The sequence below is a fragment of the Dasypus novemcinctus genome, chromosome 2, assembly GCF_030445035.2.
Source record: "Dasypus novemcinctus isolate mDasNov1 chromosome 2, mDasNov1.1.hap2, whole genome shotgun sequence".
Classification (NCBI taxonomy): Eukaryota; Metazoa; Chordata; class Mammalia; order Cingulata; family Dasypodidae; genus Dasypus; species Dasypus novemcinctus.
Genome location: NC_080674.1, coordinates 121,533,812 through 121,560,905, shown reverse-complemented (window position 1 = coordinate 121,560,905; position 27,094 = coordinate 121,533,812). Strand labels below are relative to the sequence as shown.

General features: G+C 35.7%; 1 protein-coding gene and 1 long non-coding RNA gene across 5 annotated transcripts in view; one reads left to right on the top strand and one right to left on the bottom strand.

Annotated features, from left to right (window-relative positions):
* The window catches only part of AP3S1 (adaptor related protein complex 3 subunit sigma 1), a 99,024-nt gene that overhangs the window by 6,791 nt on the left and 65,139 nt on the right, over nt 1–27,094 (bottom strand). For all 4 annotated transcript variants that reach the window (XR_009180901.2, XM_058277317.2, XM_058277296.2 and 1 more), the window contains exons 4-5: nt 21,808–21,879; nt 2,832–2,939 (exon numbers count right to left, since the gene is read on the bottom strand). Coding sequence is in view for 3 of the 4 variants with exons in the window: in XM_058277317.2 (XP_058133300.1) it covers nt 2,832–2,939; nt 21,808–21,879 (180 nt within the window). In the remaining variant the exon portion in view is untranslated. The remainder of the gene's footprint in view (nt 1–2,831; nt 2,940–21,807; nt 21,880–27,094) is intronic.
* LOC131273648 (uncharacterized) lies at nt 7,813–11,435 on the top strand. Its single transcript, XR_009180904.2, has 2 exons — nt 7,813–7,867; nt 11,069–11,435. It is a non-coding gene; the product is annotated as an uncharacterized lncRNA (long non-coding RNA).

Sequence of the window (27,094 nt, the reverse complement as noted above, 5' to 3'; positions counted from 1 at the left end):
TAGAATAGATGAAAATACATTCAAAGCATATCTTTGCTTCTTCTCTCTTTAAGGATCAGGGAGATCTTTTCTTCTACCTGTCTAGGTACTGGGAATTAAACTGGTTGACATTTATCCTTAACTGGAAATGTACCACCAATAAGATAATGTAGTAAAATCTCTAATTTCTGAAAAAGTAAAACCACTTGGGTAGATTCACATTATATTTTAAAAGCTTTATCAGCCTGTATCACAGCTTCCAAACCCAGTAGGCAATTTAATGTTAAAATCTGAATTTAGAGATGAGGGGAAAAAAAAAAAGGAAAATATCTATGAGAGCTAAATGAAAATCGGCTGATTTTTGAAAGGTAGAACAGGCTAACTTTTAGAAGATAAATGTTATTCCTAAAAGAAAAAGGATAACCAATTCTTATCATTGATCACTACATTGTAGATTTTAATTAATTCATTCCTGGTAAATTTTGGTTTACATAATAAATTCTAAGGAGTCAGATTAATAAAAGTTTATACTGTGTTCTCAAATAATTTTGGATTACTCTGAAGAGCCATACATCTGCTAGATCTAACTAGTTTAAGTACATGGAAATGGAACCCATATGAAATTTTTTTTACAATTCAGTGTATCTGGAATAAAGCAGGTAGCCTTCCAAACATAATTAAATATATATGAAATTATGCAAAGTCAACATAATTTTCCACAAGATTTCTTAAAGTTTGATCAGAACTAAATGGTTTGCCTTTGATTCAAAATCCTATTTTATAACTTAAATTTTAGCAGACGTTGTACATACAAAAAGACTTGATAAATGCATAATATTGTGGTTTATTCCCAATAAAAAGATTCTTACAAAGGACAAAAAGAAAACTAATTTGGTAGTAGATAATAACTGATTATACATGGTAAAAGATGATTAACAGATGGATAATAGAAATATTCACCAGTATTCTAAACTTTTAAATGGTATTATTTTTGTAAAAGATTTTTAAATTATAGTATTCTTATAACTATTTCAATCATTAATGTAAATTCTGTATTTTTGCTTTCTATAAATAAAGAAAAACTGACTCATTAATAAAGTTTTATTGCATGATACAAAAACAAATATCCATTATGCAATTATTATAAGTCTTTCATGACTTATGTCAATATTATATACAACACACTAAGTAACAAAAGGAAAAAATTTAAAAAAGACACCACCAATGGAAAGAAGTACCTGGAAATGTGAAAATTCCAGATACATGATCAATATATTTTTACAGATGATTACAAATAATTAACAAACTATCACATATCCACTCATTTGAAGCAGATTATTGAGTTACATTACTCTTTGTCCCTCGGTGTTTAAAATCTATAACCATACGGTTTTAATCAATGTTTAACAGATTACATACATTTCAAATTATTAAGACTTTAAAAACTATAGCTTAGGGTCTATAGTAAATCATTTACTATATTAAATAATATATTGCAAATCAACTATCCTCAATAACATATTGCAAGTATTTCAAGTCATTTTCCTTGTCCTAAAACAAAATTTCCCGTATTAGCCTAGTTTAGGTTTTCCCCTTTCAATAACCAATACTAAAAAATGGCCACAGAACACACAAAATATATATAGTTACTTTAAAAAGGCATAAGTTTAAGCTCTTCTTTACCATTATAGGCTTTCCTTTGGGAAACCAATAGCGATGGTAAAGTGAGATAAAGAGAAATGCAGGACTATATTAATTTAAAATAAAACATTGGAAAATGTTTCTATATAAAACTTCAGTGTTTCTAACTCCCAAGTTTCAGATTTATCCATCATCCTGTGTTTCATTCAATTCACATGAGCATAGCATGTGTTAAGTTGATTCTTTAAAATGCCAGCAAGATATAAATTCTTTAGAACTCACCTGTTGTTAAATTAATGCTGGAATATTTACCCTAAATAAACCAAACCTCTGAGCTTGTACTAATAACTGTGAAGAAAATTTCTTTTTCCAATTTGAGTTAATGACTATAAATACCAAAGATGAGAGATATCCTCAAAAAAATATTGTATTAAATGAGATACTGAAACTATCCACCTTGCTAAACCTTTGCTATCATAATAAGAAACAACCAAAATAATATGAACTTGAGTGGTTCAGTACAGCACATGTTGCTGATATTCAGCCTAATACTTGTGGGTTGTCACTAAAATTCTAAAGAAGGGTTTTATACAACACTGAAATACTGGTTGGTCATTCACCTTAACAGCACAAAATGAGACATATATATAACCGAATCTTGCTGTTATAGAATGCAATAAAAGTCATAAATACAAGTATCATTAACTAGATGGTCTATGACCTTTCTGAAGGATTCAGAATTAAAAGATTATGGCAATAAATTTCTGTTTTCAATGTGTACTCACACTTGACAAGCAGTTGTTATAACTTACAGCATTATTTCCTCATGAGGATTTCACCTCTTCTCCTTTCCCCTTCAGTGTTTTGTAACACTCAAATTATACATCCTTAAAACATTAGCATGAGTATTTTCCAAATATTAGATACCATTATTAAAATAAATAATTTTTTTTAAGCATTATGAATCAGAATTGTTTTTATCACCCAATGCAGTTAGGACTGTGGCTATAAGAATACACAAAGCTATAGTATATAGTAGTCACAAAACATATACCATACTAAAATGTGTGCATTCCTTTTATTTATTTTTTAACAGAATAAGTATACCAGCTATACCTAAAGATGATACTGAAGGAGGAACAGTTACAAATCATGAATAACTTATGATCATGCTCAGAACCTTCATTAACTAGAACACTTTCCATTCTTACCTCAGATTTCTCCAGTTTATTTTGTGCATCAATTTGTGTAACAATCTCATTCATATTGGTCTCCAATACCATTCCCCCCATCACCATTTCTGCAAGAATATTGTGAACCTAAAGAAAAAAATAATACACACTCATAAAGAAAACTCACTACAAAAAGTTTTATGGCTCCAGTTTTTGTTTCAAATACTGTAGTGTCGGGAAACGGACTTGGCCCAGTGGTTAGGGCATCCGTCTACCACATGGGAGGTCCGAGGTTCAAACCCTGGGCCTCCTTGACCCATATGGAGCTGGCCCATGCGCAGTGCTGATGCGTGCAAGGAGTGCCCTGCCACCCCCGCGTAGGGGAGCCCTACGCGCAAGGAGTGCACCCCGTAAGAAGAGCCGTCCAGCGTGAAAGAAAGTGCAGCCTGCCCAGGAATGGCGCCGCCCACATTTCCCCTGCCACTGATGACAGCAGAAGTGGACAAAAGAAACTAGACGCAGCAAATAGACACAGAGAACAGACAACCGGGAGGGGGGGAATTAAATAAATAAATAAATCTTTAAAAACAAAAAAACATACTGTAGTGTCACTTTATAAATATGAACGGTAAAGGAGATTTATATTGAGGGCTCATAATCTACTTTCATTAGTTCTGAGAGGCCTTCGGCAGTTATACTATTTCTTTAAGCCTTAGTTTTATGGGCTATAAAACAAATAACTTCCTGCATAGGAATGTTAAAAGGATTAAATTAGGTAATCCATCACAAATACTTGAAACAAAGTAAAATGCTCAATAAATATTAGCTACCATGATTATTATTACTGTACTAAGTATAACACTCAATGAATGATCTACAAGCACTTAGCCAGCAATTACTAGGTTATTTTATACTCAACATACATTAATAAAGCAATACAGCACTACTACAATCTCTACATTTTTTTAAAAAAAGGAAAATGTTCTTTTTATTGTGGGTACTTTAAGAGGACTTTTACCCCCAAACCTTCTCTATTTGTATTACTCAGATTTCTTATAAAATCATTTTACAATTATTGAAATTTATTCCATCAGAGAGGAAAAAGATAATCCATAAATTTGTGCCATAAGGTATTTACTAGATTAAAAACCGACAACTTAGAGCTTAATGAATTAGCTTTCAAAAAACAGAATACTCTAATTTTTTTGGAAGTATGGTAGGGTTAAAAATGGAGGCTCTGAAATTAGATAGGTTTTAATACTAGCTCTACCATTTATTACTTATATGTGTTTGAGCAGTTACTTTACCCTCTTTGTCTGACATCCATAAAATAGAAACAGAAATAGCACCTCATAGGGTTACTGCAATAATTAAATTAAATAATTTGTATACAGTGCTTTGGGAAGTACCTATAAGCTGTTAGAAAGTTTTTTTTTTTTCCAAAACTTTTTTCACTTTAAATTTATAACTATATTATCAATTCTCATTACTTTATAAGATTTCATGCAAATATATTCATGATTTTAAAATATCCTATCATTATTTACTAATTTTTCATTTTGAGGGAAAAAGACATCTCATGTATAAAATCTGAAGATTTATATAAAATTATATAAATTTCCAAGCAAAACACACACACACATACACAAACACACACCTAAACCAGAAGCTACAATTGTGAAAATTAATGGTAAATACCACAACTTCTACTACTATCATTACTGATACTAGTACCATTGATTAAAATCATGTTTTTTTTAATTGTTGCACTCATGGCATCTAATTTAATTTTCACACTAACCTTTTTTACAGCAAAGAGGATAAACCAACTCATGCAAGGCACGTAAGTTAATATGTGGCAAAGTAAGGATTCAAATAAGCCTGAGTGACCTAACTCCAATTCTTTGCTTTCTTCTATAATAATGAATGGAATTGGTACAACTAAATAACTTTTAGTCAAAATCTATGAGAATTCAATTATGGTCAAGAATGCTCAGGAAGGTCATTGCCAAAGGTCAGAGATTCATTAAAACTTCTGTTTTAGCAGTAGAACCTGCCCTTCTTTAAAAACAACAAATTCTCATGAGAAAGTACAATTTATTGGCCTAATAAAACTAGTAATTCCCCCATCCCCACTTTGCTTAGTCTCCTTCTGGGTTCAAAAGTTCCTTTTCCCTATGTATAGTGCACTGCTGCCTTTCTAGAAACACCTCAGAAAACAATTTATAAAGCATTATAATACTGAAACCATATACATCAGCATTGTAGAGTGTCTACCAAGTTGGAGGTATATGGGTAGGTGATCTGCAAATGTGTGTAGTACCTAAAAAATTCTATGAATGTGTGTCAATTTAAGAAATAAGTACTAGGATGTAATTTGTCCTCAAACAAAAAGAACTCCTATGAAAGCATATTCAGAAATCTTCGGAAGAGAAGAAAAATATAAAAGGGACCTGTGAATTAAGTTCTTAAAGAAACATAATTCCAATTACTATAAAGATAATAAATGACTAAAAATGGTATACTTGGTGAAGAAGAATGATATATTAGGCAGAAGTTCAGGGAAATAAATATGTACAGGAAAGAGTATTATCAAGGGTATGACATCTAAATTAGAGAATGCCACATTTGGAAGGAAACAAAAGTTCGATGTGACATGTCTGGTTATTGGTAAAAAAAATCTGGCAGACTTAGTAAGAGATAGTGTATGATTAAAAACCAAACAAGCAAAAAACCCAACTCTGCTTTTGAGAGGATCTACAACTGCAAGAAAGACAGTTCCAACCATCTGCCCCAAGGGAGCCAAGACCCCTTTCAATTGAAAGCAGAGTGGGCATCACCATCCCCAAATCCTCCAGATTGAGGAATAAGCAAACATAAGGGGGGAATGGAACTATGGACTAAAGTAGACGTTATTATTCTAGTAATGGAAGAAATGTAACACTGACATAAAGGCAATGGTCACAAGAGATTCTGAGGGGAAGTCAAGGGAATAGTTAGAACATGGTGCATTTTTGGGACACTGGAATTGTTCTGCATGACATTACAATGACAGATACAGGCCATTATACATTTTGTCAAAACCTATAACATTGTGCAGTTGAAAATGTAAACTGTAATGTAAACTAGAGGCCATGGTTAGTAGGAACTTCAATATATGTTCATCAATTGTAACAAATGTACCACTTTAATGAAAGATGTTAATGGAGAAAAGTGTGGGAGGAGGAGGGAGTGGAGTATATGGGAATCCCCTATATTTTCGATGTAATATTCATGTAATCTAAAGTTTCCTTAAAAAAACAAAAACCAAAAAACTTCTGCTGTTTAGCCTGGTCCTAACTCATATGGTTGGCATGTTCCAGTATTTTAAAAAATAAATTTTATTTAAAACAAACCCCTTCTGCCCTCCTGAGGTGGCTCCCTCATCTGGATTTATTTTCTAATTCTTCTAATAATTACAAAAGCTGAAAGCAGATACACTATCTGTAAGATATAAAGGATTACTTAATGATTTCTAGTATTACATTATAATCCTATGCTAGTTTTTAAAAAATTACAGCTGAATTCTAGTTCCCAAAAACCTAGGGATTTCCCCTTATTCTAGTTGTTAATCATTTCTCAGCTTGAAATACTAAGTCTCCATACATGTACTTCTAAATACTATTATTAGCTCCATGAATTTCCATGGTTTTAAAACTATCTTTCTCTTTGAATTTTACTTAAAATATCATTCTGGATTTATTTTCATAACTAACCAAACAAAAATTGCAACTCTCCTATCTTATTCCTCATCTGATCCCATTTGGAACTCTTTCTGGGATCAAGCAGAAGCCCCAGGTAATCCCCAACAGGCCTCCTCATTGGTGCCTGAGAGCTAACAGGCCAGGATGGTAAGGCAACCAATCAGAGGAGCAGACAGCTGGGGTCCCTCCGCAACATTAGGAAAGGGGAGGAGGAATGGTCTTAAAAGGCCTAACTCAGGCCCCATGTGCAAGTCATCCTGTACCACTTCCACAAACCAAGTCTTGTATTGTATACTGTTTTTCTGTTCCTGTTTCTTTTTTTAAAGATTTGTTTTATTTATTTCTCCCCACCCTCTTGTTGTTTGTACTTGCTGTGTATGTTCAGCTTGTTTCTTAGGATGCACTGGGAACTGAACCTGGGACCTCCAAGGTGGGAGGGAGGTGCCTAATTGCTTGAACCGCCTCCCTGTTTCCTGCTTTTGTTGTGTCTCTCATTATGTTTTTCTTCTTGTGTCTCTTGTAGTGTCATCTTGTTGCATGGGCTTGCCGTGCCTGCTCATTGCATCAGCTCACTGTATTGCTCGTCTTCTTTAGGAGGCATTGAGAATCTCTACCTTCTGCTTTGTTTTGTCTCTTGTTATATTTTTCTTCTTGTCTCTCTTGTTGCATCAACTTGCCACACCTGCCCATTGTACCAGCTTGCTGCCTTCTTAGGAGGCACCAGGAACTGAACCAGGCACCTCCCATGTGATAGGTGGGAGCTCAATGGTTTCAGTCACATCCACTTCCCTTCTCCTGTTTCTTTTTTTCTTTTTTTTTTTGGTATCCAAAATGTTTATTGGGATGGTTTCCCACTCACCTTCCTTCAGGGTGCTTTTAGTGCTGCTCCTGTTTAAAGGAGCATCCTCTTATAAGCCTTGCTTTTCCTCCAGCAGGTTGGCAGAGGACAGTGGAGCAACTCACACACAAAACTACTGTTTGTGCATGGCTACAGACCATGGTGACTTTATAGCATCCTGGGCATTTTACATCCATGAAGTAGGAATTGGGGCTCTGCACCCAGTGCCTCTTCTTGTTTCCCTTTCCTCTTCTGGAGGCGGATGGAGGAGATCCTTTGTGGGAGGCATGTTCTCGTGGGGAGGTTGTCAGAAGCCCTGTTTCTTAATAAACCCTTTACTGACTTGCCTACCCCATGCCATGACTTTAAATTATTTTATGCAACAATGCCAAGAACCTAGAAGCTCAGAACCCAGAGCATTCCACTAACATTTTGGTGACTCAAGCCAGGAGACCAAGAGGCAAGTAATGTTCCCCTACCCCCGCTGAAGACTGGTGAGTTTTTTAAAAATATTTTTTGTCTTTATTTTTTTTAATGTTACATTCAAAAAACATGAGGTCCCCATATACCCCCCCACCCCCCTCACCCCACTCCTCCCACATCAACAACCTCCTCCATCATCGTGGGCCCTTCATTATACTTGGTGAATACATCTCTGAGCACTGCTGTACCACATGGTCAATGGTTCACATTATAGTTTACACTCTCCCCTAGTCCATCCAGTGGGCCACGGGAGGACATACAATGTCCAGTAACTGTCCCTGCAGTACCACCCAGGACATCTCCAAGTCCTGAAAATGCCCCCACATCACATCTCTTCTTCCCTCTCCCTACCCTCAGCAGCTACCATGGCCACTTTCTCCATGTCAATGTCACATTTTCTCTGATTACTAATCACAATAGTTCATGAATAGAATATCTGTGCAGTCTTTTGTTTTATTAATGAGGCCCCTGAGATTTTAAGCCTGGGCTGGGCCCAGAGATATGTTTCTTACTCAGCACCCAGGAGGCCCTGAGATTCCTGTTAATCCATTACCTCTTAGACGGCAGATCAGTTTCTACTTTTTTCTTTTTTTAAAAGATTTTATTTATTTATTTTCCCCCCTTCTCCTCCTCCCACCCTGCTGTTTTTGCTGTCTGTGTTGTCTTCTCCTCATTTTCTCTCCTCTAGGATTCACCAGGATTTGATTCTGGAGACCTCTGATGAGGACAGAGGTTTCCCATTAATTGTGCCACTTCAGTTCCTGGTTTCTGCTGCACTTCACCTCGACTCTCCCCTTTTCTCTCTTTTGATGTGTCATCATCTTGCTGTGTGACTCACTTGCGCGGGGTACTGGCTCACCATGAGGGCACTTGTGTGGGCACTGGATCACCAGGCGGGCACTCGTGCGGACACTAGCTTGCTGCGCGGGCATGTTTTCTCTTCTTCTTTTTCACCAGGAGGCCCCAGGGATCAAACCCAGGTCCTCCCATATGGTGGGCAGAAGCTCTATCAGTTGAGCCATATCTGCTTCCCAGTTTCTGTTTCTTAAGGAGCCTCTTAATGTCCAGTTTAATTGCAAACTTGGTCCCTGGCAGTGGCCAAAAGGTTTCAAGCCAGCCCTTTTCTAGGAAGCATAATGTGGCTTGGTAGCTAGGTCCAGACATCTCCAAGACCTAGTTTGCCCTGGGGGATGTCCAGGTACGTGGTCTCTGCAATTTCCAGGATGCTGGGAACCAGAGAAGCAAATCCAAATGTCACCCAAAACTTAAGCAACTTAGGTGTTTCAGTTTGGAGGCTATCTCCAAATGTACCCCAAGACTTAAGTGGCTTGGGTGTTTCAGTTTGGAGAGTAAAAGTTCAGTCAGGCCGGGATATGGGACACATAGGATGACCTTTTTTTCCACTTCTCTGGAGAACAAAGGGTGTGGCTTCTCTAGCATACCAGCAGACTCGCCACTGGGGTGTCTTCTCAGGAATTGGGACAACCTGCCTACTGATGGTCTAAAAAGGAAGAGAGTAATCTTTTTCTGCCTCACCATGTGGCCACAGTATGGCCAGGAATGGAGTCTGCATGGGACCCTGAATCCACTTAAACCTGTATATGAGAGCAGGAGAGGACAGACAAATCTGAGGGCTGGGGACCACATGGCCAGGTCTCCTTAAAAGAATGAGGGAATTCACTACCAAACAGGTAAATTATAAGCTTAGGGAAATTACTCAGAAGCAGAACCTAGAAACTAAGCCTTATTTCAAGGAAGGCTGGTAAAGGCCACTGTGCCTCAGATAAAAACTTTCTCTGGGCCCCCAAGTTTCCATTAACTCCCTTTTAGAAATAGCCTTCATGGTTTTACTGAGCTGCTAAGGAGAAGCAGGTGAGGAGGGCGCAGACATAGGGCCCAGAAGCAGGCTTACCTTTTAGCTGCCGCCATTAAAGTCACCGTCACCTCAGGGCTACCTGAATCCAGGCTCCACGTCAGCAGGAACCTGGCCTCAAGCTGCCTCACCATCGGGATAGGATGTTGCTCCAGGGGAAGACGGAAGGGGCCTTAAGCCATGTATGAACAATCAATTAGGAGAGCCTTGGGTGACCCTAGACATGGCAGATAAAACTGTTAATTTCTTAATTAACATGGGAGCCAATTATTTGGTCCTGGTTTGCACTCCAGACCTCTCTAGCCTTGATTGGGCCTAATAATGGGAATGAATGGGGACTCAAGACTTAGGTCATTTACTAAACTTCTCTCCTGTAGAAGAGGAAATCCACTCATAAACTATCAATTAAGATTAAAAAGTTCTTGGGAAAATGGCTCCCATCAGGTCTTTCCCTATACTAAGTAAGTGTGTAAAATTCTCTCTTCTGTTCTAATGAGTGCTTAACCTTGTGTTTAACCTTTTAAATCTGTCTTCTTTGTGTTTGATCTGTATTTAACTTTAATAATCTGCATTTAACTTTCTCAGTCTGCTTGTGCCTAAGAACTTGTAAATCAGATTTGGGGTTCACCTGTTACAAATTGGATAATGGTGAAAGGTAATCTAAAAATTAGTCTTTAAATGTCAATACTATCCTGCAACTGGATTTGATGTATAATTCACAAGTGTAATGAATTAGTTCAACTGCTGGAAAAGTGTGAAAATTTAGCAACATTAATATTACTAATAAAATTGTTTTAGCTGCTTAGTTAATAAATGAAAGTGCTCAATTGGTTTTGAAGTGAAAACTTACTAGAAACCGTAACTAAGAGTTAATAACATTATGTAGATGCCTTTATATTACAGAACAGCAAAAGCTGAAATTGTTATAACTGGGTGGATTTAGCCTAGACCTACTATTGAGGTGGTAATCTTAGATTAATTTACCTTTGTTTATGGTTACTTCAGTTCTAGCCTCACCTTTGCAGGTGTTTGCTATAGTAATAGTAATCATAAACTGAATTTCCCTTTGATTATGGTTATTTTGAGACTAGCTTCTCCCCTAGATCTACTCTAAGGGTAATTCTAAACTGAGTTTGCCTTTGCTTATGGTTATTTCAGGACTGGCCTTACCCTTGGGTGTACTTACTCACCTTTGGAACAGTAACCACTCTATTCTCTCCTATTTGAATCCATGGAAACTTCTGCTCCCTGTGGCTTGGGGAAAGGCAAATTTGAGACACCTTTGTCTCCTGTCCCTCTACTGGTGTTAACAGTCCTGCTTTCTCTCATTATTATCCAGCTGTGAACTCCAATTTACCTACTCTGGGCAAGAGCCCAGAGGGACCCCACAAACTTTGAGGAAAATGCTGCCTTGTGGAATCTTTGGCCCTTAGAGTTGGACATCCACTCTTTCAGTCCAGAAGACAGCTGCTGGAGTTCTGTTATCTACAAGGACTGAGGAGTGAGAGAACTCTCACCATGAGCATCAAGAAATCTGAAAATAACAGGTCATGATAAAAAAACAAAAACAAAAACAAAATTTTCCTTGAGACTTCAATAACCTCCATGAGTATGTACTGGAATTGGTATTGCTTATCTGAGGTCTGTCAAAGTCAATATGGAAAACAAGCAGAGCTCTGAAGTAAAGGAAAATATTGTAGAAAGCATTTTTTTTCCTGTTTTTAAGTTTATTTCTGAGTTGCAAAGATTATTTCCCCCTTCCTGTGTTTTTAGAATTTCCTGTATTCCCCCATTCAATCTTGGCTGCCAAAACAATATAGAAAGTATGAGGACCTTCTGTTTCCTATATCTATAATGAAATCTTAGCAGCAGCAGACATTAACTGCTGTAGATTGTATCTTAAAAGCATTGGGAACAATTTTGTTATAAGCCAATGACTAAAATGAAGGAAATTCTTATACAAAACTGCATGGTCCCAGTGCAGATTAATTAGAAATAGCCTTCAAAAAGATCTTTTAAATATTATTTTACAGCTAAACTTATTCTGTAAGAGAATGAAAGTTAGAAGTAACATTGGTGAGTTGTGTGTTTTTATGTCTTTCATTTGTGTCTGCCTATTTCTCAGTATATATCTTCACATATTAGGACGGTAATTCTTGAGCGCGATGAAGTTGCACTCAGACCTGACCTTTCTTCACATGCCTCTTCTGTCACTTTTACTGAACCTGTGGTTGGTGCTGGGGATGGTGTATACCCAGGAGACTTGAATCTCGACTGGTCATGTGCCAGCTGGGCTCTGAGCCTCAGGAGAGTTGCAACTCCTACTCTCTGGTTCGTTGGACTTACGCAGGTCAGCTAACAGGGAGGTGAAGGTGATCAGTCACCACACCAGGGAACTGAGAGTGCCTACAACTGCAGGCAGGAAAATCACATCCATCAACCATGTCGAATCTAAGCTCCCTCTTGATATAGAGGGGGAGTGGACATCATTATCCCAGGGTCCCTGAGAGTTAACAAGCAGGGATCATAAGGTAACTAATCAGAACAGCAAACAACTGGGGCCCTTCCCCAACATTAGGAAAGGGGAGGAGAAAAGGTCTTAAAAGGCCTAACCTGGGGCTCCACATGTGCGACTCATCCATACCATGCCCACAATCCATTTCTTGGATTGTGTACTGTTTTTCTTTTCCCATTTCTTAATAAACAATAAACTCTTTACTGCCTTGCCTACCCTACAGCGTGTCCTTAAATTATTTTATATGACATAGTCAAGAACCTAGACCCAGAACCAGTGCTCTGCTAGCAGAAGGGATAAAGGATCTAAAGTTGATCTAAAACTACCACCAGAAATACTAGATCTACCTCAGGTATGGTTGTTTAATAAAATACAGGATGTCCAATTAAATTTGAAGTTCAGATAAACATGAATACTTTTTTTAGGGTATGTATATACCAAATATTGCTTGGCACATACATACACTAAAATTTACTCATTTTTAAATTTGAATTTCAAATTTAACTGGGTATACTGTTATTTTATTTGCTAAATCTGGAAACAGTAACTAGAAACCTAAGGATCCTAAAAAATAAGTTGAGGTAAAGAGCAAGGCCTATAGGGAAGATTCTTCAAATTACTTATGATTTAAAAGGAGAAGCACCCTTTAGCAATTGGGTGGTAAAGAGAAAGGAAGAATAAAGGGGGCAATGTAAAAGAGAATGACAGGAGAGAAAAATGATAACTCCATGAATATGTTAAAAACCACTGAATTCAGTATATTACTTTGAATGAGTGAATGTATAGTGTATGAACCACATCTCAATAAAGACATTTAAAAAAGAGAGAATAACAAAATCAGAGGACTCATAACCTCTCCTCTAACAAATCAAATAAAAAGTCCACTAATGTACCTGGACTTTGTTATACTGACAGAAAAGAACACAGTTAAATCAGGAATCTTGTAAAATAACTCAATACCATGAAAATTTTAATACCAGATGATGTTCTATAAACATAAGAATTTATTTCTATTTCTATCTCCTCAACCTCCATTTACTTAAAGGAGAAAAACTTATAGAGGTAAGATCATAAATGTAGTTCTTAGTAATTTGGGAACTGACATCTTAACAATATTTAATCTTCCAAACCATGAACATGGAATGTCTTCCATTTATTTTGTCTTCTTTGATTTCTTTTAGCAATGCACTGCAGTTTTCTAAATAAAAGCCCTAAATATTTCATTTTCTTAGTTACTATTGTAAATGGAACTTTTTTCTCCTGACTTCTTCTACTAATTCCTAGTGTATAGAAGCACCACTGATTTTTGCATATTAATCTTGTATCCTGCTACTTTTCTGAACTCATTTATTAGCTCCAGTAGCTTTGGTGTAGATTTTTTGGGACTTTCTAGGTATATCATCTGGAAGTAGCAAAAAGCTTTACTTCTTCCTTTCCAATTTGGACATTTTTTATTTCTTTTTTTTTTTTCCCTGATATCTCTAGCTAGAACCTCTAGCAGTATATTGAATGACAGTGTCAACAGTGGGCATCCTTGTCTTGTTCCAGATCTCAATGGGAAAGCTTTCAGTTTTTCACCATTAAGTACAATGTTAGCTGTGCATTTCTCACATATACTCTTTATCATGTTGAGAAAGTTTCCTTCAATTCTTATCATTTGGAGTATTTTAATCAAAAAAGCATGCTGTATTTTGTCAAATGCCTCTTCTGCATCAACTGAAATAACCATGTGACTTTTCTTCTTTGATTTATTAATGTGGTATATTATGCTGACTGATCTTCTTGTGTTGAACCATCTCTGCGTGCCTGGTATAAAACCCACTTGATCATGATGAATCATTCTTTTAATGTGTTGTTGGATTCAATTAGCGAGTATTTTGTTGAATATTTTTGCATCTGTATTCATTAGGGAAACGGGTCTGTAATTTCCTTTTTTTGTAATATCTCTATCTGGCTTTGGTATTAGGGTGATACTGGCTTCATAGAATAGTTGTGGTAGTGTTCCTTCTACTTCAATTTTTTTGTAATAGCTTGAGTAAGATTGGTATTAAATCTTCTTCAAATGCTTGACTGAACTGATCTGGGAAACCATCTGGTCCTGGGCTTTTCATTTTGGGGAGTTGTTTAATGCTTGTTTCAATCTCTTTACTTGTGATTGGTCTGTTGAAGTCTTCTCTTTCTTCTAGTGTAGGTGCAGGTTGTTAGTATATTTCTGGGAATTTTCCATTTCATCTACATTTTACACTTCGTTGGCATACAGTTCTTGATAGTATCTTCTTACGACCTCTTATTTTTGTGGGATCAATAGTAATACCTCCATTTTCATTTCTTATTTTATTTGCATCTTCTTTTTCTGTCAGTCTAGCTAAGGGTTTGTCAATTTTGTTAATCTCAAAGAACCAACTTTTGGTTTTGTTCTATTTTTTTGTTGTTGTTCTTAATTTCATTTATTTCTGCTCTGACCTTTGTTATTTCATTCCTTCTCCTTGCTTTAGGAATAGTTTGCTGTTCTTTTTCTAGTTTGTCTAGTTGTGTAGTTAGGTCCTTGATTTTAGCTCTTTCTTCTTTTTTAATGTAAGCATTGAGGGCTTTATATTTCCCTCCCAGCACTGCCTTCACTGAATCCCTTAGGTTCTGATATGGTGTGTTATCATTTTCATTTGTCTTGAGATATTTCAATTTTTTCTTTGACCTACTTATTATTTAAGAGTATGTTGTATTGTGACTATACTAAAAGCCACTGATTATAGACTTTGGATAGATTGCATGGTATGTGAACATACCTCAATAAAACTGCTTAAAAAATAAATAAAATTTGACAAGAATATCCAGAAGTAGCAGTCATGGACAGCAGGGGAAACAGATTGACAGGTGAAGAATTTTATTGTTGCCTGTTTTTTTATTATTATTGTAATAATGAAAATGCTCTAAAAATGATTGATGTGATAAATGCACAACCATGTGATTACACCAAATACCAATGGATGTACACTTTGAATAGATTTATGCTTTACTAATATGTAGCAATAAAATTGATTTGTTAAAAAAGAACTGTTGTTTAATCTCTCTATATATGTGGATTTTCCCTTTTTCTACCTGTTGTTGGTTCTCAGCTTTATTCCATTATGATCAGAGAAAGTGCTCTGTATAATTTTAATCTTAAAATTTATTAAGGTGTGTTTTGTGACCCAACATATGATCTATGCTGGAGAAAGATCCATGAAAACTTGAGAAGAATGTATATCCTGCTGTTTTGCAGTGCAATGTTCTGTATATGTCTATTAGGTTTGGTTCATTTATTATATTATTCAAACTATGTTTCTTTATTGATCTTCTGCCCAGATGTTTTATCCAATGATGAGAATGGTGTACTGAAGTCTCCAAATATTATTACAGAGACATCTATTTTCTCCTTGCAGTTTTGCCAGTGTTTGCCTCATGGAATTTGGGGCCTCCTGGTTAGATGCAATATATATTTATAATTGTTATTTCTTCCTGGTAAATTGCCTCTTTTATTAATATATAATGTCCTTCCTTATCTCTAATAACAGTTTTGCTTTTAAAGTCTATTTCATTTGATATAAGTATAGCTATCCCAGTTTTTGTTGTTTTGTTTTGGTTACTACATGCGTGGAATTTTTTCCCCCAGCCTTTCACTTTCAATCTATTGGTATCCTTGGGTCTAAGGTGAGTCTCTTGTAGACAGTATACAGATAGCTCATATTTTCTTATCCATTTTGCCAGTCTGTGTCCTTTGATTGGGGAGTTTACGCCATTAACATTCAATGTTATTGTAAAGGCAGTTCTTATTTCACCCATTTTGACCTTCGGGTTTTATCTGTCATATTTATTTTCACCACTCTTTTTTTTTCATACTTTCAGTTACTTTTACTGATATAGTCTTCATTTCTAGACTTTCTTCCAAGCCTCTCTCTCTTCTGTTTTTTCTTTGCAGGCTGTAACACTCCCTTTATTTATTTATTTTAAAAATTTTTTATTGAAGTTAACAGATCACATAGAATGTTACATTAAAAAACCAAGAGGTTCCCATATAAAGTATACCCCACCCCCCCTACACCCATCATTTTTGTAAACTGTATTTTTTTGAAGATACATACATCACAAAAAAGATTACATTATAAAAAACACAGGAGGTTCCCATATACCCTGCCATCCCCCCATCCCATTCCTCCCACACTAACAACCTCACCCATCATTGTGGCACTCTCATTGCACTCGACAAACACATTTTAGAGCACTGTTGCACCACGTGGATAATAGTTCACTCTGTAGTTCACATTCTCCCCCAGTACAATCAGTGGGTTATGGCAGGATAAATAATGTCCAGCATCTGACCCTGCAATATCATTTAGGACAACCCCAAAGTCCCAAAAATGCCCCCTCATCACATCTCTTCTTCCCTCTCCCTGCCCTCAGCAACTACTGTGGCCACTTTCTCCACGTCAATGATACAATTTCTTCTATTACTAGTCACAATAGTTTTATAGTAGAGTATCGGTAAGTCCACTCTAATCCATATTTGATTCCTCCATTCTGTGGACCCTGGGATGGAGATGTCCACTCCACCTCTAAATCAAGAGGGGGCTTAGATTCCACATGGATGATGGATGCAATTCTCCTGCTTGCAGTTGTAGGCACTCTCAGTTCCCTGGTGTGGTGATTGATTGTCTTCACCTACTACCTGTTAGCTGCCTTGCGTAAGTCCAATGAACGAGAGAGTAGGAGTTGCAACTTTGCTTAGGCTCAGGGCCCAGCTGGCACATGGCCAGTCCAGAGATTCAAGTCTCCTGAGTATACACCAATGCTAGCACCAACCAAAGGTTCAGTATTTCCGATTGCAAACTATCTCAGTTTCTGCTTATCTGTGAATATTCTCAACTTGCCCTCATTTTTGAAAGTCAGCCTTGTCAGATATAAAATTCTTGGCTGGCAGTTTTTCTCTTGCGGTATCTTAAATATATCATACCACTGCCTTCTTGCCTCCATGGTTTTTGATGAGAAATCGGCACCTACTCGTAATGGGCATCCCCTGTATGTAACACTTCGCTTTTCTCTAGCTCTCCGGATTCTCTTTATCTTTCTACCAATTTAATTTTAAAATATACCAAAATCAGGAACAATAAAGGACTAACAGAACATGGAACAAAATTTATATCCCATCTTAAATTTCTAAAAACAATAAAATCATCAAAAGATTTCTATGATTAATAGAATTTCTATCTGAATTAAAAGGACTGGGAAAATGGGAGTGTGATATGATTAATACCCTCATGTGCAAGATAATAAGCAATATATTTTAAATCATTTGTTTTTTTTTAACTTTTCTTAAGGGTAGGTGCCTGAAAACTTCATAATTCCTAATATATGTAAAACAGAAAAAAATTGGCTTGAATGTTTGAAAATCAAGATCAAAAGGAAACAACTCTAATGTCCATAAGAATCCCCAAACTTATCAGAAATTCTATTTACAAGTTGAAAAATAGACTTTCCCTAGATTTTTCTTTTGGTCACATTATTCCAAAAGATAACAAGTTCATGAAATCTTGTCCCAACTACTTAAAATTTAGAAATGAATATCAGACAATAATTTTGCATGTTCCAAACAACATGGGTGACAGAAGGTAGAGAGGAGACTTACTTCTAAAATCTGATCATTCAACTCAATAAAAATACATCAAAAAACTATATTGTACATAAAGATAGTAGAGATACAAAGAATCTGAAATTGAAGACAATTTAGTGACATATGCTACACTTCACAGATTTATATTGGTCCCCTTCCCACATATCATCAGCTGTACAGTCTTAACTTTATCTTGCAAAATAAACTGTTGCAAACCCTATTAGAAACAGCCATAAATTAGGTAGGTGCAGTTTGTAAAAATTATAAAATAAGGTACAAAATACTCTTTTGAGAGAAAAAAAATGGACTCTCTAGTAATTATCACCAATTCCAGAGAGCTGGTAAAAATACTTTTAAGAAAATAAATGGCTACATTTATGGACTGAAATGGAAAGATATTATTAATAACATTTGAAAATGGAGATCTTTTGTCAAATTCCTTGTGATAGCCTGAATAGTTCTTGACACTTACTAAGTAATTAATAATTTTTCCTTTTCTGTGAGAAATGAGATTAATGAAATAAAACTGCTTCCTACTATTCTCAAGTAAAATATGCTAAGACCTATGTGCCTTCTTCCAAAAGATAAATCATATAGATTGCAACCAGAAAATTAATTGGCCAAATTACTATGAACTTTCTTTATCCAAAAATTGTTTGTAGTTTGGTATTTCTCTTGAAGTACAGAAAGGGACCTCTCCTTATAGTGCCTGAAATAGGATGAGAGAATTTTGTGACTGGCGTTCACCATTAAAACTGTCATTAAAACTTTTATGATTGAACAACATGAGTCCATCATCCACCTCCAAAGGAGGTAATAAAATGGTACCATTCACCAAGTATTTCCCAGCACATTGCAAAATTGCAAATTATGCTATTTGGGGTTGGGGATGGTCATATGCTTTTGCTTTTTTCAGTCAATTTGCTTTTTTCCTGTCTTGGCAATCACGAATGCATAAAAATGATGCTTCCCTCTGCTTGGGTCCCTGAGTGAAGGCAACAAAGAGCACAGACCCTCTCAGCAAACCCACAATGGACAAGTAGTTTGAATAAGAAATAAACTGAGTTATTTGTATTTTAGGGGTTTAGGGATTATTATTACAGCATAATTTAGCTATTAAATAATCCGTCTACATTTTTGATGCTTGACTGCTGACAGCTTTTAATCCCTACATCTTAGGAAGATGATAAGAAGGCCAGGTGCTCCTTCCTTTAGTGCTGGGAGATAGCTCAAGACCTGGCTTGTACATGGAAACACTCGCCACAGCTTCACCCTCTAAGCCAGTTACCTTTCCTTGCTCACTCAAGTCATTTTCAGGTCAGTTTAGAAGCCTTTTCTGTTCTCCCAAAAAAGTCTCATTATATGAGTAATAAATTTTTGTAAACCCTTGGGGCACTTACGTGGCATCATCAGTCTCTACACCCAAACTAAATTCTGGAATGTCCATTCTGCCACTACACAGTGACCACAACATTAGCCTATAAGACTGAGAGAGAAATTAGTACTTAAAAATTTAGAACAAGATACTGATAACACCACAACAGAAGACAATACACTGGCTAAAGGGTTAGGCAGTAAGTTGTATGGAAATTATTATATTGGAGGCTAGAAGGTTGAAGATCCCATGTTTGTAGTGAAAACCCATTTGGTAAAACTATCATCTGTGAGCAGATAAATTTACCAAATAAAAACTATTTTTTTCTCTAATATTAAGCTGGCAGTGCTCCACATGGAGGCAGCTTTGTCCCAGAGTAATGGTATATGAAGCATGATAAACATATGGCATGAATGAGAAATAAACCTTGTTTTAAGTAGCTAAGATTTTGATGCTTGTAATTCCGGCAAATAAACTAGCCCATTCTACTGATAACAAAAAGGTTATCCACAATATACTCCTTTCACGTCCCAAAAGTAAGGCTGAAGGTTGTTTGCAAAACTCTGTGCTTGTACAAAGACAAAATGAGCTGAACCAGTTAGGGGATCCTTGACTGTTGGTAAGATCGCGGATGCTAGAAGTTTTACAATAATGCCATTTCCATTAAAGGGCTGAAAGCAACGGTAATATTGTTTTAGGTAGAGAATGTAGAGACAGAAAATATCTATTTGACAGGTTTCTGACTCTTGTTATCCTGAAATTTTTGTCTCATTCCACTTGAAAAAAAATTAAAACTAGAGCTTAGCCCAGAAAAAAAGAGACATGGCTAATTTTGGCAGGTTCTTAAAAAGTTACACACTGTTGTATGAACTGAACAGGTTACATACAATATTTTGTTTGAGATATATTTGTTTTACAATATATTTGGACAAAAAATCTAGAAATATATATTCTAAAATGTTAACACTAGATGATCTCTAGGATCGGGATGGGCTCTATTTCTCTCTTATCTGTATTTTCTGAATTTTCTAGAATGAATATATATTATTTGTAAAGCAAATTTTAAAAATATTGTATATCATGTATGGCAATTGTAAATGAATAATTTAATTTCCTTATTAAGGAAAACTTTTATTCTCTAGTGACAGATTTAAGAACTTTACTCTTACCACAACATTTTACAATAGAGTTCTCCATTTTCTCAAAAAAAAAAAATCCCTAGCAGTATTATATGAATGACCTTTGAGCAGTCTTTTAAACATAGAATTATCAAAATATTAGTCATATACCAAAATAGCACTTTGAACACTGTGAACTCTAATGCTTAAAAATAACAGAGGTTATAAGTGTGAAAAAGCGTAAGATATATTAATTAGAGAAACAGCAGAACACTAAAAATAGGCTTTTAAAAAATCAAGTTTAAGTTCTCTGATAAAAGTGAGTTAAAATATGAAAACAAATCACTTCGTAAATGAGAAATAAGGTATGGAGAATGGGCTAACAAAAATGTGTTCTTTTGATGCTCATAAACCATAAAATGCATTTCTTGTTTAGATCTTGATGATAGTTGTGGTTATATATAATTATATACATTTGTCAAAATTTAGTTAACTGTACCCTTGCAACTACTGAATTTTCATGTATATAAATTATACTGCAGTAAGGCTAATTTTAAAATGCAAATTTTTAAATAAAATTTTAGGTAGATTATTTTCAGACTTATTTTAGTCAACAGCTTAACAACATCAAAAAAGACCTATTAGATTATACAAACAATCCAGAAAAGAAAATGTGCACCTAGTAAAAGTATAGTCTCTTCCTTCTAAATTCTGTATCATCAACATGCAATGAAAATGGCTAGAAACCTCAGTCATTCCTCCTCTCTCTCACGTCCAGCTTTCACTAGGTCATCAAGTCCTGTCAATTCTACTTTCTTTCATCCCCACCATCACTACCAGTTCTTTCTGGACTACTGCAATAGACTCCTAAGTGATTTCCTTGTCTTTCACTTCCTTACCTACTAAACCAGTCTCCATAAAAAATTATTGTGCTAAAAATATAAAAGCAACAATAACACCAATAAAAACTTACTCAAAAACATTAAACTGTCTCAGAAGAAAGTCCAAAATCCATGGTACTACAGGTTCTTTAAAATTAGTCTTCTTGATCAGTATCAATCGCTCCTCACAAAATGCCTGTATTTATATGTTTGCCTACAGGGATATCCTCTTTTTCTAAGAAATATCTACCACTTCTTTAAAATTCAGTTTAAATGTAATTTCTCCTCCATTTATACGCTCCTAGGCAAAGGTAAGTGGTTCAGCTGTGTTCCCATTAACACTCTGAACATCTCTTTCCTCCTCTAGATGTGAACTTCTCCAGTCAGGGTTTGAATCTTCTCCACCAAGCACAGTGCTTGTCTCACAGTAAAAATACTTTACATATTCAATAATAAATAAATAAAGGAATAAAAACAGTATTATTTGCTAAATCAGCTTTTACTTTGACAAACAGAAAACAGATTTGACAATATAGAAATAGTACCTTGTCTACATGGAAAATTAAATCCAGCTCACAGACATTCTCAAAACACTTGTCCAATGTTTCCACAAATACCTAAGGAAAAAGAAAAGAAAAAAAGGTTAAAAGCTTTTCAGAACTGTGTAAGTTCATTCAAAGCTATTATCCAGTAGGCAGACAATTCATAACTCCACTATGAATTTTGTAACTCGATCATCACATTTCTTTTTTAAAATTAAATATATGAAGGACAAAAGGAATAATTAGACTATTCTTCATGTAATCTACTTTTTTGACACATAAATATGCAAAACAAAATCAACTTTTAAGGAAAATGACTAAGAAATAGAAACTCTTAGCACCATTAGTTACAAAAGCACTTAAAAACACTCAATGCAGATTACATCATCTTCAAGTGAGGAGGAAAAAAACTAGAACTCATTAGAATATTTAACAAGATAGATGGGCATAGCCCAATTCCCTACTATATTTAATATAACTAATAACTTTTAATTAGCAAATCAGTATAAAAGATCACTAAAAATGCTTAAGAGCATAGACTGAAATCAGAGTTACCTGTGTTCAAACTTGTGTGACCTTGTGCAGGAAAGGGTTAACTCAACAGGACTGGGTTGCTCAAATCCTGTACAATTCCCAGAGACTAGCCCTTGGCTGGCTCCTGGGAATTGAACTCTTAAGTTCTTGTAAGGGTCTGTCAACTAACAGTGATTTTCCATGCCTGAGGCCTTGGGTCACATATCAGTCTGATCAGATAATGCTAACAATGCAGTTTATGGTAAGCACTTGCTTTTGACTCTAGGGGTCTGCAGCTTGAGTAATCAAGGGTCAGGCACACAGGCACTACCCAACAAAAACCTGAGACACCCAAAGAATGTAGAACTTCCCTGGATGGGAACACATTGAGTATAATGTCACATATTGTTGTTGGGGGCACTAAGCATGTCCCATACCACTCCACTGGGAGAGGACATTTGGAAAGTTGCACCTGGTGTCCTCCAGGCTTTGCCCCATGTGCCTTTTCCCTTTGCTGATTTTACTCTGTATCTTTTCACTGTAATGAATTATAGTCATAAGTATAACATCTGAGGCCAATGAATCTTTCTAGCAAATCATTTAGGTGGTTTCCGGGACCACCCTTGATATAGATGTTCAAAAATGTGTCTCTTAAATTCTGTCTTGCACAGTTTTCACTGACTTTCTATTCTATTCTTATTTCTATTCTCACTGCCCTCCTCAGCAGTAATGTTCACAGAGTGACCATATAATTTATCATCAAAACATGGGCAGTAGTATTAAAAGGGAACAGCTAATAATTATCATTATATCATAGTAATGATATATAAGATAATCAGTAATTGCCTGGAACAATAGCTGCAAATCAGGACTGTCTCAAACAAACTTTGGGGTCCTTTGGGGCAAGGAATAAACTCTAAGTAGCAGGCTTCTTGCTACACTTGCTCCAACCTCAAGTCAATTTACACAAATCCACAATCCAAGGTTCTTTCTTAGCATCAATATTGACAGATAAAACAGGTGAAACTGCACACGTAACTACATGCCTATAATCTACACTGCTTTATATCAGGAATTGGTCCCTTCTTTGCAAAGTGCCATATAGTAAGTATTTTAGGTTTTGTGGGTCACACATTGTAGCACAAAAGCAGCCATAGAGAATACATAAACAAAAGAGTATGACTCTGTTCCAATATAAAACTTCATTTACAAATACAGGTGAAAAGCTGAATTCGACATGCAGACTAGTCATTGGGAGAAGTCTGTAGTAACCCAGAATATACATAGTTTTACTCATTATAGTATCATTTTTGAAGAGAGGGTAAGTTTTTATGATGAGCAAAGTAGAGCATACACAGGTTAGTCTCAGGTGAGCTTTTAGTTTGTGTTAGAAAATAAATATCATTGAGTATCTACCCATACTCTCAACTTTACTGCTCCTCAGGCCTTTCTGACATGGTCCCTGAAATGCTTTTTTCACTCTAATTACCTCAATCAGGATGGATTCTTAATCATATTACTGGTGTCCTTTATAAAAGAATGAAATTCAAACACAGAGAGAGAAAGCCATGTAAGTGAATGAAACCTGGAAGAGAAGGAAGAGACCAGCAGATGCTGCCATATGCCTTGCCATGTGACAAAGAAGCAAAGGATCACCAGCAACTGGTCTTCAAGAAGGAAGGATGGCCTTGATTTGAACATTTTCCCAGCCTCAAAACTGTGAGTGAATAAATTTCCATTGTTTTACCTGACCCATTTCATGGTATTGCTTTGGAGAGCCTAGGAGATTAAAACATCTCTTGAGTAAACATTTAGTGAAGTATAACATACATACAGAAAAGTACACAAATCCTAACAATGTATAATCTGATGAATTTTCAACAAAGTGAAAATATCATTGTAACCAGCATGAAAAAAGTTTAAGAACATTACCAGCACTACAGGAAACCCCTTCAGGCACAGTTAGTGTCACCATCAAGGGTAACCATGCTTTCTCACACTAGAGATGTGTTTTGCCAACTTATGAACTATATTCAAACAGGATCATGTAGTTTGTACTCTTTTTTAAGTGTCTTCTTTTATTAATCATTTTTTTGAGATTCATCCATGTTATTATATAATGCAATAACATAATATACGATAATTCTCATTGTATAGTATATACAATATATAGAATATACCATGATGTATTGTCCATTCTACTATTGGTAGAAATCTGGGTTGTTTCCAGTTTAGGGTCACTAAGATTAGTACTGTTAAGAACATCCTTATACACATCTTTTTTTTTTTTTTTAAAGATTTTTTTTTCCAATTTCTCTCCCGTCCCCCGCCCCCGGTGTCTGCTCTCTGTTGCATTCATTATGTGTTCTTCTGTGTTCGTGTGCATTCTTGTTAGGCAGCACCGGGAATCTGTGTCTCTTTTTGTTGCATCATCTTGCTGCATCAGTCCTCCGTGTGTACAGCACTACTCCTGGGCAGGCTGTGCTTTTTTTGCGTGGGGTGGCTCTCCTTGTGGGACACACTCCTTACACGTGAGGTTCCCCTATGGGGGGGACACCCCTGCCTGGCATGGCACTCCTTGCACGCATCAGCACTGCGCGGTGGGCCAGCTCACCACACAGGTCAGGAAGCCGTGAGTTTGAACTCTGGACCTCCTATATGGTAGGCAGATGCTCTATCAGTTGAGCCAAATCCACTTCCCTTATACACATCTTTTAGTGAACATATGTACACATATCTATTGAATGTATACCTAAGGACAGAACTTTTGGGTCACAGAGTAGCATATGTTCAACTTTAGTAGATACTGCCAAATAAAGATGTTCAAAGCTATTATAGACCTTACATGAGAGTTCCAGTGATTCTACATTCTCACTAGCACTTTATGTTCTGAGTCTTTTAATTTTAGTCATTCTTATAGTAGCATGGTAGTATATCATTGTGATATTTTTATTTCCCTGATGGGTAGTGAGATTAAATACCTTTTTGTATTTATCAGCCATTTAGATATCTTTATTCATAATGCTTATTCAAGACTTCTGGTCATTTTTCTACTGGTTTCTGTGTCTTTTTCTTATTGATGTACAGAAATTCTTTATATATTCTGGATACAATCTTTGTTGTATCTATGTATTACAAATATCTGCTACCACTCTGTGGCCTGTTTTTTCATTCTCTTAATAGTGCCCTTGGAAAAAACAGAAGTTTTGCATTCCAATATAATCCAATTTATCAACTTTTCCCCTTATGGTTAATTTTTTTATGTATAATTTAAGAAATCTTTACCAACACTAGGGTCAAGAAGACCTAGTGTTTTCTCCCAGAAGAAAACAAAAGCTCTATTTTACTTTATTCACATTTGGTCTGAACGATCTGCAACTGATTTTGGTGTATGGTGTAAGATAGTCTTAATTTTATATCATTATTATATTTACTAATCAGAAAAAAATTTTACAGTATGCCTTTATTTCCATCTTTACTTTTCCCAGTTTCACTGGTTTTATTATCAGTAGATTACCAGTCATCTTCTTCTAACCAGAAGATGACAATGGTATGGTTAAATGCTGTCTAGTGTCCCTTCACTTACTCAAACTAATAAATGATGTGGAATCCACTTAATGTGCAGATTATATTGGGAGAGAAAAAAATTTTATTGGTAGCACTAATTGTGTCACTAGTAAACTATGAAGTGAAAAAATATATGGGTTGTCTATAAAGGCATTATGGTATAATGGTGAGAACAGATACTTTGAAACCAGAAAGACGTGGCTTCAAATTCCTACTTTGCCACTAACTAGCAATGTGGCTTTGAGCATCACTTAACCCCTATAAGAATCGGGGGGGGGGGGGGGAGGCGGAGCATGGGAAGAAGGGAGGGAGGATACTAATTCTGCTGATAAATACCAATGTAAAACTGAGCTCAGGATGCCAAAACTCTGTGATTTGTATGTCAAATGAGAATGAAAGAACAAAACAAAACAAAAACAAAACAAAAACAAAAAACCTTAGATCAATATTTGAACCAGAACAATACCACCTATGAAAAATATAAATACTTAAAAAAAGAAAAGTACACTGCAGCAAAATGTCTTAACTTACATGTTCCTAATTTATGAAAATAATTTTTAAGATTTAAAGCACTCAAATACAAAATTAGATTAAAAAAATCAAAGACTCTTCAAAATTCTTTTTTAAAAGAACCTTTCCATTAATTTTCTTTTGATTTGGCAAAATGTATTTAACATAATTAGAAATACCGAGCCCCAAGGTAGACAGACACACACACTGCTGATGTGTCACATGGACAAGGCAAATACAAAGTAAATAGTCTACAAACTGAGGTAAAACAAAGAAAGAAAAAAATTTAAAAGGCCTTCAGAGTCTAGTCATAACAAAAAAATTTTGCTTTTGCATTTTCATTTCATGAGGAGGATAAAGAGAGCCCAGAACTAAAAGTAAAATAGTAAATAGCACCCTCTTGTGTTTCATTTTTAAAAAATGATAAATGTTTAAAGTCAATTTCAGTAGACTCAATCTCTGGCCTCAAGTTCATGACTAAAGGGAAAAAATTAATTTACTAGAATAGTTATTTTCAATTTTCATGCATTTACCTAGCATTTCAAAAATAAATCTAAAAGTGATAAAAACATATTTCTGAAAAATGCTACAGCCACAAGAAGAAAGCCTCTCTCCCCCATGCCTATCAACAGAACTTCCTTTGTGTTTCCTTTATCTTTAATTACAAATCCATGCCCGGGCCACAAAGGTTAACAGGACT